We start from the raw sequence: 16,781 nt of genomic DNA, 5'->3' as shown, positions 1-16,781 counted from the left end.
TTTGTTCAGAGAAAAACGTGCCAGGAAAGTACTTTTCCCTTTGTTTTGGCATCTCATTCAAAATCTACCAACTATACGCCACACTTCAGCTTCTGTATTATCTAGGAAGAAATTGAAAGTACGAAGCAGCACAAAAGAAAAAACATAAAACGTACCGGCATGTTCTCAGTATTTCCCAATGCAGTCATAAGTGAGGACCAGAACCCAAGAACACCTCTTGGCCGTTGACTGGGTGACATAGCCATAGAGAGTCTAAATCGAACTTCTGATATGTGAAGAACTCTGTATTTCCAAGTTAGATTAAGAAACAATTCCAAGAAAGCAGTCCATATAAAACATCAATCCGAACTAAAGAATAAGATAGATTATGCACCTTATCTGGATAACTGGATCCACTGAAACAGCAGTACTTCCAGTATCATGTAATCTACTTAGATTAACAAGCTGGATCATTTCATGAAGGCGCCAAATTATTGGTTCATGAATGTTAATTGAAAAGGCATAACTTTCAGGACCCTGAGGCTCCGAAAAGAAGAAAAAAATTCAGTTTCAATGGTTGCTAAATCATATTTTATATATAAATTAGAAACACCCGAATTCTCACATGAAAGCCAATATATGGATAAATACAGAGATCCAGTGACCCATTTGATTGCATAGTCATCGAAAATTTCAAGATATAATCAGTCTCAGCCCCAATTCTCTGCGGTCTGAAAAGAACTGGCATTGGAGTCAATGGCAACTGGTTATCAATTTGTACTCCAGACATTCTAAGTTTCAACCTGCATCAAACAAAGTACCAAAACAGGTAAAGTTTCAACATCATTTTGGAGCAACAAAACACAAGTGCATCTCTCAAAATCTTTATGCCAGGTGACTTATCTCCAATATTGCACACTACCAGGTAATACAGATTGGTTAGCTTATGAATGCATTAAAGTAATATTGTTCTAACTGCTAAATCACCAATCAATCCAAAAGCTTAAATCAATTTAATTATACAAATATTTCAACATTTTCCCCACTTGTGGGCTTGAAAATTTGTCGAAGACCTAACAATGGAAAATCAATATTAATGGAGGAGGAAATGGTATTATAGAGTTCGAGAAGACTTCATGCTCTAACACCATGCTAAATCATGAATCAATCTAAAAGCTTAAGCTGATGAGTTATGGAAAATTTTATTATATCAATATTTCAACATATTGGAATTTCAAATTTGGTTAGAGATAGATTTACTCTACATAGTAAATTACAAGTGAAAATCCTATTTCAGTTCCTCCACTATGCATACAAAATTTTAAAATTTATTTTTAGCATCTACCATCACGTTTTCATTGCCATTTAACAAGAATTTAAATCTGTTTAGTTCCAATACCTAGCCTACTGTATGTGAATTCATGTACTAATCTATGTAGACATCTATTGATTAGATAAATGAACGAAATATGTGCCTATGTTAGCTTTTTAATTATATAATTTATTAAATGATGAATGACAGAACAAAATTATTTTCTATACAAACTTCAGAAGCTAAAACATAATGTTTGAACAATTCGGAACCAAATGACAAAAAGCACGAGTAGGGACCAAAATAAGACACAAACAACCCAAAATAATCAATGTAAAAAGCTCCAAGTATGTAGAGGTTCATTTCTAGCTGTAACTTAAGACTAAATACAAGCATCCAATGAGAAGAATTCAAGATTACTAGATTGAAGAATACTCGAGGAAAAAAGGAAATTAAGATCTTTTTTGAAAGAAAATAAATAATTTTTTTTTTAAAAAAAAGGAATTGAGACTGCTGTGAAGTATGGGGTGGTATAGTTGATTATAGATAATAAAACCCTTAATTGTAAGTTCAAACCTAAACACAAATTTCTGAAAGTAGTAGAAATTCAAACAAGAACTTCCGTTGTTTAATATATTTCTATTGTTACAGGTTAGTTTTCTGGTAATGCAGAAAGATTATTCTTTCCGTTTATTGACTCTTTTAGCATTAGAGATTCAAGAAACCATAGTGAAAAATAATACATAGCAAGAACAGATCTAGACTCTTAATATCAAGAGAGTAACAACCTTAATATACAGATTGAAAGTAACAACCTTACCTACTGATACCAGAGTCCAGGCCTGTGGAATATGCTAGAAGGAGATTTTGCACGGACAAATATAATATCTCCTCTGGGGTATGGTCAACAAGAGATATTCCAAGCTCAGCTAATTCCATAATAATATGATATTCACAATCCGAGATGGTTGCAGATTCTGAACTATACAAATCAATTCTAGGAGGATTTGATAAAGGTGACATATGACGTCCACCTAAAAATTTTCCAGGTTCATTTTCTGGCATCCAATCTCTAATTAGAACAACATTAACTTTATCCTCTTTAACTACAGTAACATGCAAAGCTTTAGAAGGTCCACCATTGACGGAAACAGGTTGATGATCAGAAATTTCATCAATATCGTACTTGTCTGTTTTTGATGAGTCGGAACCATCTATTAGAAGTTCCAACAGGTGCCTTCTACCTAGATCTTCCCAAAGAAAAGAAACAGCTGTGTTAGGAAGAAGCAACTTCCATGAATCATTGGTACCATCAGCTTGCCGAAAGCGTATTGGCAAAAAAACTGAACGGTTTTCAATCCTACATGTAAAAACACATTGTGGAACAATTACAGTCTTGTATTAAGTTCTAAATTTCCAAGAAACTTTATTTAGATTAACTTACCTGTAAGGTGCAGATGATGTATTGGGACGGAAAATAACTTCATAGCGCGAGCACTTTGCTCCACTCCTCACTTCCACCCTCAGATGCAATGGATCATTTCCACCATCTTTTTTCAAGCAAATTCGCATCATTCCTTCATTGTGAATGCTAAATGGAGTACTCCACTTGTACCCCTCAACCCGCAACTGAAGAGAAGAAAAAAAGAACTTGGTTAATGAAAGTTTGTCCGAGAAACCAAAGGTCTTGTTATTTTGTTTATTTATTCTGTTTTCGGTAGAAACCTTTAAGAGTTCAACTTTAGCATAGGACTGCCATCCAAAGGGTTTCGGAGGATCAGAAGGATGAAACCATGTTGATAGCTGAGAATCACACTGCTGCAAACAGAGACTGCATCCCAGCCGATTAATAAACAGTGTGTGAGGCTGAAAACGTACAACCTGAAAAAGATATCATAATTACAACTGCAGTGGCTAAAAAACAACTTGGAATCAGAAGGTAACAAGAATAATAAGGCTACAGTAATTGCGTTGTAACATTAGGACTTTCAATGAGTGCAAAGTCAGAGAGAAGACTAATCCCTCAGAATTTTTGTCTGAGGAAAGAGTCTAGCCTTCCTTGCTGGGACAGGGCAAGTTAGTATTTTGGCTGGCAGTCGTTCTATGGAGGGATTCCAGCCCTCTGAGATTGATTAGGAGCTTCTACCCTCTATTATTTTGTTCTATTGAAATATACATATAGATATAGTAAGTCAAGAATAAAGATCGATATAAAACTTGTGGATAGACTAATTTATTAATCTCATACAGGCTCAAACATTGTATTTGCAGTAAGTCTCAATTGGACCAACTCATTTTGAAGCTATAAAGCTAAAGCTATTGTGCAGGTCAGTGCTTTACTGCATGAAATTATCAACATAGACATCCTGGCCTTCTCAATAACAATACCACACTTCACAATTCAATCAAGCATATCAGGTAATGTCTCGCAGCTATCAACAGATGTACATTTTTGTGTTGCAGAGATGATGGAAAGTGCAGATCATTTTATGACTACAATCTGGGACAGCACTCGTTTTGAACACATTGCCGCAATGCTAGTGGGCTTATGCATGTTCAGATGTAACACTATCGAATAATCTCACTGTTATAATTCTATAGTTAGGGTTTTCCATTCTTGTAAATATTTTGTGATATTTTCCTTTTCTATGCTTTGTACACTTGTATATATTCATATCTTTGCTGAATGAATAGAGAATTCTGATTCTTTCTCAAACCTAAGAGTTTTATATAGTATCAGAGCTCTCTAAACAAACTTAGGGTTTTATGAACCTTAGGGTTTGAGAATTTAGAATTCATTTGTGATAGTTTAGGGTTTTGTGGAGAGGTGAGTTTACACTTTTGCTCACAGTCTCCGTCTTCGGTTCATTCACCGTTGTTAGCCACCGCCGACGCTGCCGTAAGCCGCCACCGCCGGAAAAAAAAAAAAGCTGTTTTTTCGACACTGGCCAGCCGCCGATCTACAAAACCCCAAAGTCCGGTTGCCATCTGACCAGCGCATGAGGCTCACGCGCCGATTGTTCCAGTTTGCTGTCCATCCACGTGCCGGCGCGTGTAGGCGCGTGCGCCGTCATTTTTCGTCCGTCTTCTGTGGGTTTCCTCAGTGTTGTTGGCTTTTCTTGGTGGTGTGTTTGTTTGGGATATATAGATATACTCACTGCTTGTAAAGACATCTCTTCGGTAAATTAGGGTTTGATTCTCTGCTATCCAGTGTCTATTATTTTGAGGTAATGGCTGATAAGAAACCAATAATGTCTGAGATTGTTCCTATGGTGTCAAAAGTAACTGAACACAAGTTGAATGGATCCAACTACTATTCATGGAGATCAAATCCAGGAGGTGTTATTTGCTATTATTGTCATAAACCTGGCCATACGAAACGTGAATGCAGAAGATTACTGAATAAGGGTCAGAAGATGCCATCACCCTCTGCACATGTCGCCTCTACACCTGATAATCTTGACAAGTCAATTACGATTTCTACAAAGGAGTTTGCTAAATTTCAGCATCAAGAGTCATTGAGGGCATCATCTTCTACTCCCATTACGACCATCGCAGAGACAGGTAACATTTCTAAATGCCTTCTTTCCTCCACGTCAAAATGGGTCATTAACTCTGGCGCTACAGACCATATGACAGGTAACCCCAATTTATTCTCTAACCTTTGTACATCTACCTCTTCACCTAATGTCACTATAGCTGATGGAACCTCCACTTCTGTTTTAGCATCAGGAACCGTTCATCTCACTGAATCAATTTCTTTGTCATCAGTTTTAAATTTACCACATTTATCGTTTAATTTGATTTCGGTTAGTAAACTCACTCGTGATCTTCATTGTTGTCTCTCCTTTTTTCCTTGTTATTGCTTATTTCAGGATCTTATGATGAAACAGACTATTGGTAAAGGGCAGGAATTTGGAGGTCTTTACATCTTTGAACCACAGACACCTACGGCCATCACATGCTCTAGTGTGTCGTCTCCCTTTGAAGAGCATTGTCATTTGGGTCATCCGTCTATCTCTGTGTTGAAGAGTCTTCGTCCACAACTTCAACATTTGTCTTCTTTAGATTGTGAGTCATGTCAGTTTGCTAAATTTCATTGTTTGAGTTCGTATCCTCGAGTTAATAAACGAGCTAGTGCTCCTTTTGAATTAGTCTATTCTGATGTTTGGGGTCCATGTCCTGTTGAGTCCAAAGGAGGGTTTATGTATTTTGTTACATTTTTCGATGACTATTCTCGTGTTACGTGGTTATATTTAATTAAAAGTCGTTCTGAGTTACTTTCTCATTTTCGTAACTTCCATGCTGAAATTCAAACTCAGTTTGTGGTGCTCTTCAAATCCTACGAAGTGATAATGCTAAGGAATATTTCTCTCATACACTCAAGTCTTATTTAGATGCCCATGGCATTCTTCATCAATCTTCTTGTGTCGATACTCCATCTCAAAATGGGGTTGCAAAACGAAAGAATCGTTATCTCCTTGAGACCCCCAGAGCTTTGATGTTTTAGATGCATGTTCCAAAATTCTTTTGGACTGATGCTGTTTCCACAGCTTGTTTCTTAATAAATCGTATGCCCTCTTCCATTCTTAAAGGTGAGATACCTTTTCATACTTTATGCCTCAAGCAACATTTGTTTCCCATTCCACCCAAAATATTTGATTGTACCTGCTTTGTTCGGGATGTTCGGCCTCAGCATACCAAGCTGGATCCAAAGTCCTTAAAATGTATTTTCCTTGGTTATTCCCATGTCCAAAAGGAGTATAGGTGTTATTGTCCTAGTCTAAATAAATATTTAGTCTCTTCTGATATCACGTTTTTTGAACATACCCCATTTTTTTCATCGCCATCTTTCTCTTCGAATAAGAGTCAGGGGGAGCATAAGGAATTAGAGGATAATTTCCTTGTCTACACAGTTATTTCTCCTTCTGATCCTCTTCCTGATTCATCTTTACCTGTGGCTACCTCTACTCTTCCTCCCATCGTTAAGGTCTATACTTGACGACAACCTCCTCCAGTTCCATGCCCTGTATCAGAGTCTTCTTCGTCATTGGATCCAGAAACGAGTGATGATCTTCCTATTGTTCTTCGTAAAGGTAAACGTACATGTGCTCATCCTATTTCCTCTTTTGTTTCATATAATCCTTCGTCGCCTTCCACATGTTCATTCATTGCATCCTTAGAGTCTATATCCATCCCGAAAACTATTCATAAGGCTTTGTCTCATCCTAATTGGTGTGCCACGATGGTGAAGGAGATGACTGCCTTAGATGATAATTGTACTTGGGATTTAGTTTCTCTCCCTGCAGGAAAGAAGGCTATCAGTTGCAAATGGGTGTTTGTAGTTAAAGTCAATCCTGATGGTTCTGTTGCTCGGTTAAAAGCACACCTCGTAGCGAAAGGCTACGCACAAACTTATGACATTGACTATGCTGATATTTTTTCTCCTGTAGCAAAAATGGCATCTGCGAGGTTGTTTATTTCATTAGCTTCAATCAATCATTGGCCTTTACATCAGCTTGATATTAAAAATGCATTTCTTCATGGTGATCTTCAAGAAGAGGTGTATATGGAACAACCACCAGGGTTTGTTGCTCAAGGGGAAAATGGAACAGTGTGTCGCCTTTGTAAATCCTTGTATGGATTAAAGTAGAGCCCACGAGCTTGGTTTGGTAAATTTAGTCAGGTGATTGAAAGCTTTGGAATGCGAAAGAGCAGGTCAGATCATTCAGTCTTTTTTAAGAGATCTGAGGGTGGTGTCATCTTGTTAGTCGTATATGTGGATGACATTGTGATGACTGGAGATAATGCTTTAGGAATCCAGTCTCTAAAGACCTTTCTTCATAGTCAATTCCATACAAAAGATTTAAGCATGTTGAAATACTTCTTAGGAATTGAGGTAATAAGAAGCAAGAAAAGAATTCTATTATCACAGAGATAATATGTACTTGACTTGTTGACTGAAACAGGAAAGCTAGGGGCTAAGCCATGTAGTACCCCAATGATACCCAACTTACAGCTCACAAAAGATGGAGAATTGCTAAAAGATCCTGAAAGATATAGGAGGTTAGTGGGAAAACTTAATTACCTTACAGTGACTCGACCTGACATAGCCTATTCAGTAAGTATTGTGAGTCAGTACATGTCATGCCCTACAGTTGATCATTGGGCTGCATTGGAACAGATTATTTGTTATTTGAAGGCTGCTCCCGGGCGTGGTTTATTATATAAGGATTATGGTCATACTAATATTGAATGTTTCTCAGACGTCGATTGGGCAGGATCTAAAGAAGACAGAAGATCAACCTCAGGGTATTGTGTTTTTGTTGGTGGTAATTTGATTTCTTGGAAGAGTAAGAAGCAAAATGTGGTGTCACGTTCAAGTGTAGAATCAAAATATAGAGCAATGGCACATTTTATGTGTGAATTGATTTTGATATATGAACTTCTTGTTGAGTTGGGATTTGAAATCACCACATCGACAAAGTTGTGGTGTGATAATCAAGCAACACTTCATATTGCGTCTAATCCAGTATTTCATGAAAGGACTAAACATATTGAAGTTGATTGTCATTTTGTACGTGAGAAAATTCAACAAGGGTTGCTATCTACAGGATATGTGAAGACTGGAGAACAATTAGAAGATATCTTCACGAAAACATTGGATGGAAGACGTATAGATTATCTATGTAATAAGTTGGGCATGATTAACATATATGCTCCAACTTGAGGGGGCATGTTATAATTCTATAATTAGGGTTTTCCATTCTTGTAAATATTTTGTGATACTTTCCTTTTCTATGCTTTGTACACTTGTATATATTCATATCTTTGCTGAATGAATAGAGAATTCTGATTCTTTCTCAAACCTAAGAGTTTTACACTCACCAAAAGTCATCCTAATCAGATTATAGATAAGGAGTGCATGGTGTCACGATCATGCTTGTCCAAGGCATGTTGCCCATGGCCGCATGCCCATCTTGATCCCTTTTTATCATTCTTTTATTTTGCAAGTTAGTTTACTTTCCTTGTACTTCTCTTTGTAGGTGGTTGTTCGCCACTTTGTATATGCAAGGGTGACCGTCACAAAAATACTTATAATATATTATATGATGGTAAAACTAATCACCATACCTTCATACTCAGAGTTGTAAACTATTAAGTCATGTTGTCCCTTATTGCTTTTTAGTCTACGACAAACTTTCTTTTCTCAAACATGCTTTCAAATCTTTGTGTTATAATTCTATGGTTAGGGTTTTCCATTCTTGTAAATATTTTGTGATATTTTCCTTTTCTATGCTTTGTACAATATATTCATATCTTTGGTGAATGAATAAACATACTGGAAGTGTAAGTTGGTCGCTTTGATAGTGTATGTTGATGATATCATTCTTACAGGTAATGATGAGACAGGACTGAATATCTTGAAGAAAAACCTTACTAATGATTTTCAAATCAAGGACTTGAGAACCTTAAAATATTTCCTAGGAATGGAGTTTGCCATATCTAAAAATGGCATTCTTGTCAACCAGGACCTACTGAATGAGATAGGTTTACTTGGTTGTAAGATAGCAGAAACTCCTATTGAGCAAAATTTAAAATTGGTTGATGCAACTGAAAAAGAAGAGGAAAAGTACCAGAGGCTTGTAGGGAGACTCATATACCTCTCTCACACACGTCCTGACATTGCTTTCACAGTTAGTGTAGTAAATCAGTTCATGCATACTCCCGGGTCAGTTCACTTTAAAGCAGTATATAGAATTTTGAGATATTTGAAAGGTACTCCAGGAAAAGGTATATTATTCACGAAGCATGACCACCTAAACATTGAGGTTTACACTAATGCTGATTGGGCAGGAAGCATGACTGATAGAAGATCTATTTTGGGGTATTGCTCTTTTGTTTGAGGAAATCTAGTTACTTGGCGAAGTAAAAAACAATGTGTGGTTGCAAGAAGTAGTGCTGAAGCAGAATTTAGAGTATTAGCCCATGGTATTTGTGAGGGCATATGGATAAGAAGACTATTGGAAGAATTTAATTTCTCTTAGACAATGCCCATAGGCATCTATTGTGATAAAAAGTAAGCAATTTCCATTTCCCACAATCCAGTCCTTCATGATAGGACCAAACATATTGAAGTTGATAAACACTTCATAAAGGAAAGATTGATGCAGGAATAATATGCATTCCCTTTCTCCCGACAGCAGAGCAAATCGCAGATGTGTCAACCAAAGGTCTTCCAAACTGGCAAATCAACAAGTTGATTGACAAGCTAGCTATGAATGATATCTTCAAACCAGCTTGAGTAGGAGTGTTGATTATTTCCCTCATTGTGAAATTTTATATTGTACTTATTGTATTATATTTGCTGTATTTTCTTTTTTCCTTATTTGTAATTGGATATTTCTTCTATTTAAGAAATTCTTTCCTCCTAAGATTAATAAGAGAAAAAATAATGTTTTTTTAGCATTTCTCCTTCTGGTCCTCTTCCTAATTCATCTCTACCTGTGGCTACCTATACTCTTCCATCCATCGTTAAGGTCTATACTCGACGACAACCTCCTTCAGTTTCATGCCCTGTACCAGAGTCTTTTTCGTCATTGGATCCAGAAACGAGTGATGATCTTCCTATTGCTCTTCGTAAAGGTGAACGTACATGTGCTCATCCTATTTCCTCTTTTGTTTCATATAACCATTTGTTGCCTTCCACATGTTCATTCATTGCATACTTAGAGTCTGTATCCATCCCTAGAACTGTTCATGAGGCTTTGTCTCATCCTGGTTGGTGTGCCGCAATGGTGGAGGAGATGACTGCCTTAGATGATAATTGTACTTCGGATTTAATCTCTCCCTGTAGGAAAGAAGGCTATCGGTTACAAATGGGTGTTTGCAGTTAAAGTCAATCCTGATGGTTCTGTTGCTCGGTTAAAAGTGCGCCTTGTAGAGAAAGGCTATGCACAAACTTATGGCGTTGACTATGCTGATACTTTTTCTCCTGTAGCAAAAATGGCATCTGTGAGATTGTTTATTTCATTAGCTTTAATCAATTTTTGGCCTTTACATCAGCTTGATATTAAAAATGCATTTCTTCATGGTGATCTTCAAGAAGAGGTGTATATGGAGCAACCGCCACAGTTTGTTGCTTAGGGGGAGAATGGAATGGTGTGTCACCTTCGTAAATCCTTGTATGGATTAAAGCAGAGCCCACGAGCTTGGTTTAGTAAATTTAGTCAGGTGATTGAAAGCTTTGGAATGCGAAAAAGCACGTCAGATCATTCGGTCTTTTTTGAGAGATCTGAGGGTGGTGTCATCTTATTAGTCGTATATGTGGATGATATTGTGATTACTGGTGATGATGCTTTAGGTATCCAGTCTCTAAAGACCTTTCTTCGTAGTCAATTCCATACAAAAGATTTGGGCATGTTGAAATACTTCTTAGGAATTGAGGTAATAAGAAGCAAGAAAGGAATTCTATTATCATAGAGAAAATATGTACTTGTCTTGTTGACTGAAACAGGAAAGCTAGGGGCTAAGCCATGTAGTATCCCAATGATGCCTCACTTACAACTGACAAAAGATGGAAAATTGTTAAAAGATCCTGAAAGATATAGGAGGTTAGTGGGAAAACTTAATTACCTTACAGTGACTCGACACGACATAGCCTATTCAGTAAGTATTGTGAGCAGTACATGTCATGCCCTATAGTTGATCATTGGGCTACATTGGAACAGATTCTTTGTTATCTGAAGGCTACTTCCGGGCGTGGTTTATTATATAAGGATTATGGTCATACTAATATTGAATGTTTCTTAAACGCCAATTGGGCAAGATCTAAAGAAGACAGAAGATCAACCTCAGGGTATTGTGTTTTTGTTGGTGGTAATTTGATTTTTTGGAAGAGTAAGAAGCAAAATGTGGTGTCATGTTCAAGTGCGGAATCAGAATATAGTGCAATGACACAATCTGTATGTGAATTGATTTGGATATATCAACTTCTTGTTGAGTTGGGATTTGAAATTACCACACCGACAAAGTTGTGGTGTGATAATCAAGCAGCACTTCATATTGCGTCTAATCCAATATTTCATGGAAGGACTAAACATATTGAAGTTGATTGCCATTTTGTATGTGAGAAAATTCAACAAGGGTTGGTATCTACAAGATATGTGAAGACTGGAGAACAATTAGGAGATATCTTCACAAAAGCATTGGATAGAAGACGTATAGATTATCTATGTAACAAGTTGGGCATGATTACCATATATGCTCCAACTTGAGGGGGCGTGTTATAATTCTATAGTTAGGGTTTTCCATTCTTGTAAATATTTTGTGATATTTTCCTTTTCTATGCTTTTACACTTGTATATATTCATATTTTTGGTGAATGAATAGAGTATTCTGATTTTTTCTCAAACCTAAGAGTTTTATAGTTTGCAAAAACCTTTTCTTTAAACTCATTTTCTAAAACCATTTTCTCAAGGGGGTGAGAGATGAGAAACACTCATTGTGCCATAAGTTATTCGAATTTGGATTGATTGACTTGTTTAAGGGTAAGAACAAGAGTGCGAGGCATCCGTGGATTAGCGTGAAGGGGAGCATTTAGATGACCAGAACGTTTGTCCATATCCAAGAAGATTTATCGAGCCTATAGGATTCTATTTCATTATCTTTCATAATTTACCTTTTATACAGTCGATTCTTTTCCATGTATATTTCATAAATAAATTTAAGGACTGTTTTTTTTATCTGATGTAAATTCTACTAAACGTATACGATTCAGTAATCTTTATTTTCTTTGAGATAATGAAATTCTTCTTCTTAAATATTTTACAAGAAAACAAAGCACGTTCCTAACTATACTTTATCAACTGCAAAAGAATTATCACAACTTAGAGATAGGAATTTATTTATGCACTGCACTCCAAAACAAGGAAACTCAATCCAATTGAACTGTTGTAAGCATATCAAACCTTTGTTCTGTCGGAAGTCATGCTTAGAAGAGTTGAAAGCTTGTAATAAGATCCATCAGAACTGAAAGCCTTTACATCAACACGTTCCTGACACATCAATGCATTTTCAATGAGCATCAAATTATGTGAGATACACAATAGGAAATATTCTAACTGCGTCGTTAATTTTTCCTGCACATCAAATCACCTTGTTTTCAAGCTCAAGGAGGGAAATGCCTGCACTATAAATGTCAGAGTTGCGCATTGCAATGGAAATGCCGACACGAGGTGATACATGCGTTTCTTTCTGAGATGTAAATGGCACTGCACCACTACGACTGGCATAGTCTTGGGGAGAAAGCATGCTAGGAACTGGAGTTGTGTCCTCAATTTCTTCAAGGACTTGAGCATTTCTTCTTACACTAGAATGTCTCCTGTCCAGCGAGTTTATAGGATTTCTCAAGGCCATTTTTGCAGACTTAACAGCTCTTGACAGTGCCAGAGAGTCTGAATCTACACTTTCAGGGGGTTCCAACTCAACCACTCGATAAGCCAAAGATAGAGACGAATCATTAACGATCCAGTAAGGAACATGAAACCTTATAATTTTGGGACCAGCAGTAGTCCCCCCCATTACTCGCTCAACACTCACACGGAGTCTCCTGCATAAAATATAAAGATAAAACGGAGACAAATGATGAATGAGATTTTGTGAGGTAACATACGAAAATTTTACATATACTGCAATTTGACCAAATATCGAACGAGATAAAGACATCAAGGCTCAAGGGAATACAAAAAGAAGCCCGTTGAAATCATTGAAATTTGAAAATACATTATCCATCACAAGTATCCACATTTAAGCTAACAAATAATGAATTGAGGAGAGAGGGAGAGAGAAGGGGGGGGGGAGTAGCCATAACACACAAATGAACAAAATAAAGGCAGCAAGGAGAGACAACCTTCTACTTTTCTGATGAACCATCCAGAATGGTGAGATAGGGTCATTAGACGTGGGATCTAGCAGAAGAATGGGATCCTGACAATGTATTTAGGAAAGAAGAGAGAAGTTAAATGTCATTATGATGTAAAAGAAAAAAGTTACACCTTTACTTTCATAGACTTTGAGTAAGCTTTTCAATGATCTAGTCTTTTTAGCACTACTCAAATCTGCACATTCAGTTTTGCTTCTTAACAGTCCCATGCTTAGAAAAACTCAAACATATTTCTTAACAATACAGCAATTTGGGAATAAATAAAGATTGCTAATAGAGAGTTCTTTTTGACTTTTTAATTTTTAAAACAAATTCTTAACATAAAACCACAAAATTGTGATGGAGGCTGCAGATCGAGAGAATTGAGAAAAATAAACTTTTTTTCAATCGGAAAACTACTTGAAATAGAAATTATAAGTTCAAAGGGACAACCTGAAGCAATAAGCAATATTCAGGTGCCAAGGGCAAAATTTTCAAAATAGTGAAGAAGAAAAAAAAAAAAAAAAACTGAATTTCTACCTTTTCCAGAGCCCAACCACCCTCAACAAATAAGGTAAGATATAAAGGCTTCTGAGTATCCGCTGAATATATTTGTTCACTACCTCTCGAAAAAATTATGCCATTTTTTCCTTCAATGCATTTCCCATCTCTAGTTTTTTCCCAGATAGTAAATTCTGCAGAACAAGGAAGTCTACTTTCCAATTTGATCGGAGAGTTGACAGAAATTTTCCAATCATAAACAGGGGCATTTAGTTCAGTATGGAGAACTGATGCATCTGCGCCTATACTCAACCAAAATTGTTTGTTTCCAGAACTACAACAAAGAAGCATGTCCTTTTTCTCAAGCTGATTCAACTTGAATGCAAGATTGGAAATTTTATTTTCCTGCTTCGAAGTAGCCTGTTTACCCAGCAAACCCTGATCAGTAAAAGCCTGATCTTTTCCACATGCATAGACAGAACCAACAAAAGCCGCACGACCCCAAGTATATTGGGTCATGAGCTGATCAGCAGAAGGACGAACCAATAAACACTGATCAGAATCCTTTAATGTGCTTCTCCATGGTAAACTAGCAGAAGCTCCAGGGTTTATGGAAGCTAAATCAGTCTTTAAAGAATTTACACCTTGGTCAGGTAATTTCTGTCTTGTACGAACCCAACGCCTCCGGCGCACAACATCAGAAGAACTTTTACAAGACTTGAAAGAGGTTAAAGGCCACTTCAAACAATGAAAGTCAGGACCATATCCCCAGCCATCATTGTCTACATATTGTGTTTTATCAATAGTCCATGCTGTTGTCCACTGCCATCCAGGAGGAAGGGGTGGTTCAAAGAAATCCTTCAGAAAAAGCAACAGAAAGGTTAGATGCTTGTGATCATAGCTACAAAAAAGAAACCAACATCAATTTTTGAGACAGAAACCGATGATATAAAGAAAAAGACTAAGGCTCAAAATTATAGATCTCCACTAAGAAAAGGACAAGTAGTGAAATACATTGGAAATAATAAACCAAACAAAATGCCAAAATAAAGGCCAAGAACGCAGAACCCAGAGCAAGAGAAAATGACCAATGGAGAAGACAAAGGAAACTAGAGAACAAGAATCCAACTTCAGTTACTTTATTATTTTTTCTAAGAAACTATCAATCCAACCATATGAATAACAAGTCATCACTTAAAAGAAAAAAAAAAAAAAAAAACTAACCTTGGATGAATGTGAGAAGTCCCTTGTACTCCAATGTCCTGGATCGTCATGACGGAAGCCAAGTAACTGATCACTCCATCCAGAATTTGGATGAAAACGTTGATTTTCAAAAGTTTCTTCAACCACAATATCGAAACTACCAGTTCCAAAAGAGGCATCGTGGCCTTGTATTAAAGAGACATGACAGATGGAGATATCCAATTTAACATCCGAATCATTTACCACCGTTACAAGCCCCCTTAAAACTGCATGTTTTTTTCCACTCCTCATGACAACATCCATAGCAATGTAGTCATCTTGTAATGATATGGGAGCGGTGGACAACGGAAGTAGGGAACGAATACTTTGCCATTCTCCATCTTCACAAAGCCCAACCCAGAAACCTGTGTCTCTATCAATGAGATTCTCATTTCTTGCATCCCTTTGAAATTTTGCAATTGTCCTCCTCTCAAAATATGAAGTAGAAACCAGCAAGATTCCACAGTCAGCCATGTCTTCAGGATTGTTCGGCTGAAACTAAGAAAAAAGGATTAAAATAGTGAACTACCAAAAATTGTATACAGAAGGGGTTGTGTGCAATGACATCAACATTTGCAAGAGAAACCAGAACTTAATTTTTCCACAAAGCTCACTCTTTTCTTTAGCGTATATGGCACAATATTATGAAAATCATTTGTCTGATGCACCATCCTCACTGAAGCAATCTTCTTTAGCACACTTGAACCATGTCCAACAGAAAAGGAAAGAGCACCGACAACTTCACCTGTGTTATGGAAGCACAAACACTTAGAGGAAGTAGCAACTATGATGAACTTGCAATGCATCCTAAAAACTAACTATATTAAAAAAAAGAAAAGAAAGAAAAAAGAAAAAGAAAGAGAAACAGTGCAGAAGGTTCTCCAGCCCCTAAATATGCCCATTGGGAAACAGAAAGGTTCCCAATGATCAAGGAGTTGAGACAGAAGGTTCTCTTTTATATCTGCAACATCAAAACAGAAAGGCCTCGATCATGATTGGTGCTCTTTATCCGAATCTTTTGAGGGCTACTCTCTTCAAGATATCAACTTAAATTGGGCAGCCTTCATTTGTGCTTAATAAGGTCTTGTTATATCTTTTTCTATCATTTTATGTTCAGATATGTTTTCGTTTTACTTTATTATTATTATTATTATTTTGTTTTGGCTTAATACTACTTTGGTCCTTATACTTTTGGTTTTGGTTCATTTTCGTACCTCGACTTTTAAAATGTTCATCTTGGTCCCTATACTTTCAACTTTGGTTCATTTTGGTCCCTCTACTTTTAGAACGTTAATTTAGATCCTTGTACTTCCAACTTTGGTTCATTGTGATCCTTAAACTTTAAAAAGTGACAATTCTAATCCTTTAAAAATGAAAATGACGGGCTCAGAAATAGTCACTTTTTAAAAGTATAAGGATCAAAATGAATCAAAGTTTAAAGTACAAGGACCAAAATGAGCATTTTTAAAGTGTTGGGATCAAAATGAACCAAAGTTGAAAGTATAGGGACCAAAATGAACATTTTAGCATAGGGACCAAAATGAACAAAAACCAAAAGTACGGGGACTAAAGTAGTATTTAAACCTTTTATTTTTTATGTTCACAGTCTTGTGGAGTTTTACATGTGTTATATCTTGTGGAGTTTGTATCTCTTGAGCATTATTCTCTTTTCACTCATCAATGAAAAGTTTTTGTCTCTTGTTAAAAAAATTCCTATTTCGATGTGATTATGCCTTTTTTTCTTGGAAGGAAACATAACAATGTCTTTTTAATAAGATACCCTCCCAAGAGTCCTCTTTAGACATCTCGGAGTTCTGTAAGCAA

The 16,781-nt window shown here is 36.6% G+C and overlaps 1 protein-coding gene across 2 annotated transcripts in view; it reads right to left on the bottom strand.

The window, feature by feature from the left end:
* The window catches only part of LOC120074826 (calcium-dependent lipid-binding family protein), a 111,941-nt gene that overhangs the window by 5,472 nt on the left and 89,688 nt on the right, over positions 1 to 16,781 (bottom strand). The window contains exons 47-58 of one of the 2 annotated variants that reach the window (XM_039028028.2): positions 15,572 to 15,702; positions 14,940 to 15,455; positions 13,755 to 14,573; positions 13,203 to 13,279; positions 12,449 to 12,902; positions 12,262 to 12,348; positions 3,017 to 3,172; positions 2,736 to 2,920; positions 2,112 to 2,651; positions 605 to 782; positions 374 to 516; positions 156 to 282 (exon numbers count right to left, since the gene is read on the bottom strand). In XM_039028028.2, coding sequence (XP_038883956.2) covers positions 156 to 282; positions 374 to 516; positions 605 to 782; positions 2,112 to 2,651; positions 2,736 to 2,920; positions 3,017 to 3,172; positions 12,262 to 12,348; positions 12,449 to 12,902; positions 13,203 to 13,279; positions 13,755 to 14,573; positions 14,940 to 15,455; positions 15,572 to 15,702 — 3,413 coding nt within the window. The remainder of the gene's footprint in view (positions 1 to 155; positions 283 to 373; positions 517 to 604; positions 783 to 2,111; positions 2,652 to 2,735; positions 2,921 to 3,016; positions 3,173 to 12,261; positions 12,349 to 12,448; positions 12,903 to 13,202; positions 13,280 to 13,754; positions 14,574 to 14,939; positions 15,456 to 15,571; positions 15,703 to 16,781) is intronic. The other variant, XM_039028029.2, reaches the window with a different exon arrangement.

The sequence above is a fragment of the Benincasa hispida genome, chromosome 1 (genome assembly GCF_027475165.1).
Source record: "Benincasa hispida cultivar pf3 chromosome 1, pf3_genome.v1.1, whole genome shotgun sequence".
Classification (NCBI taxonomy): domain Eukaryota; kingdom Viridiplantae; phylum Streptophyta; class Magnoliopsida; order Cucurbitales; family Cucurbitaceae; genus Benincasa; species Benincasa hispida.
This window is presented reverse-complemented; position numbering and strand designations above follow the sequence as displayed.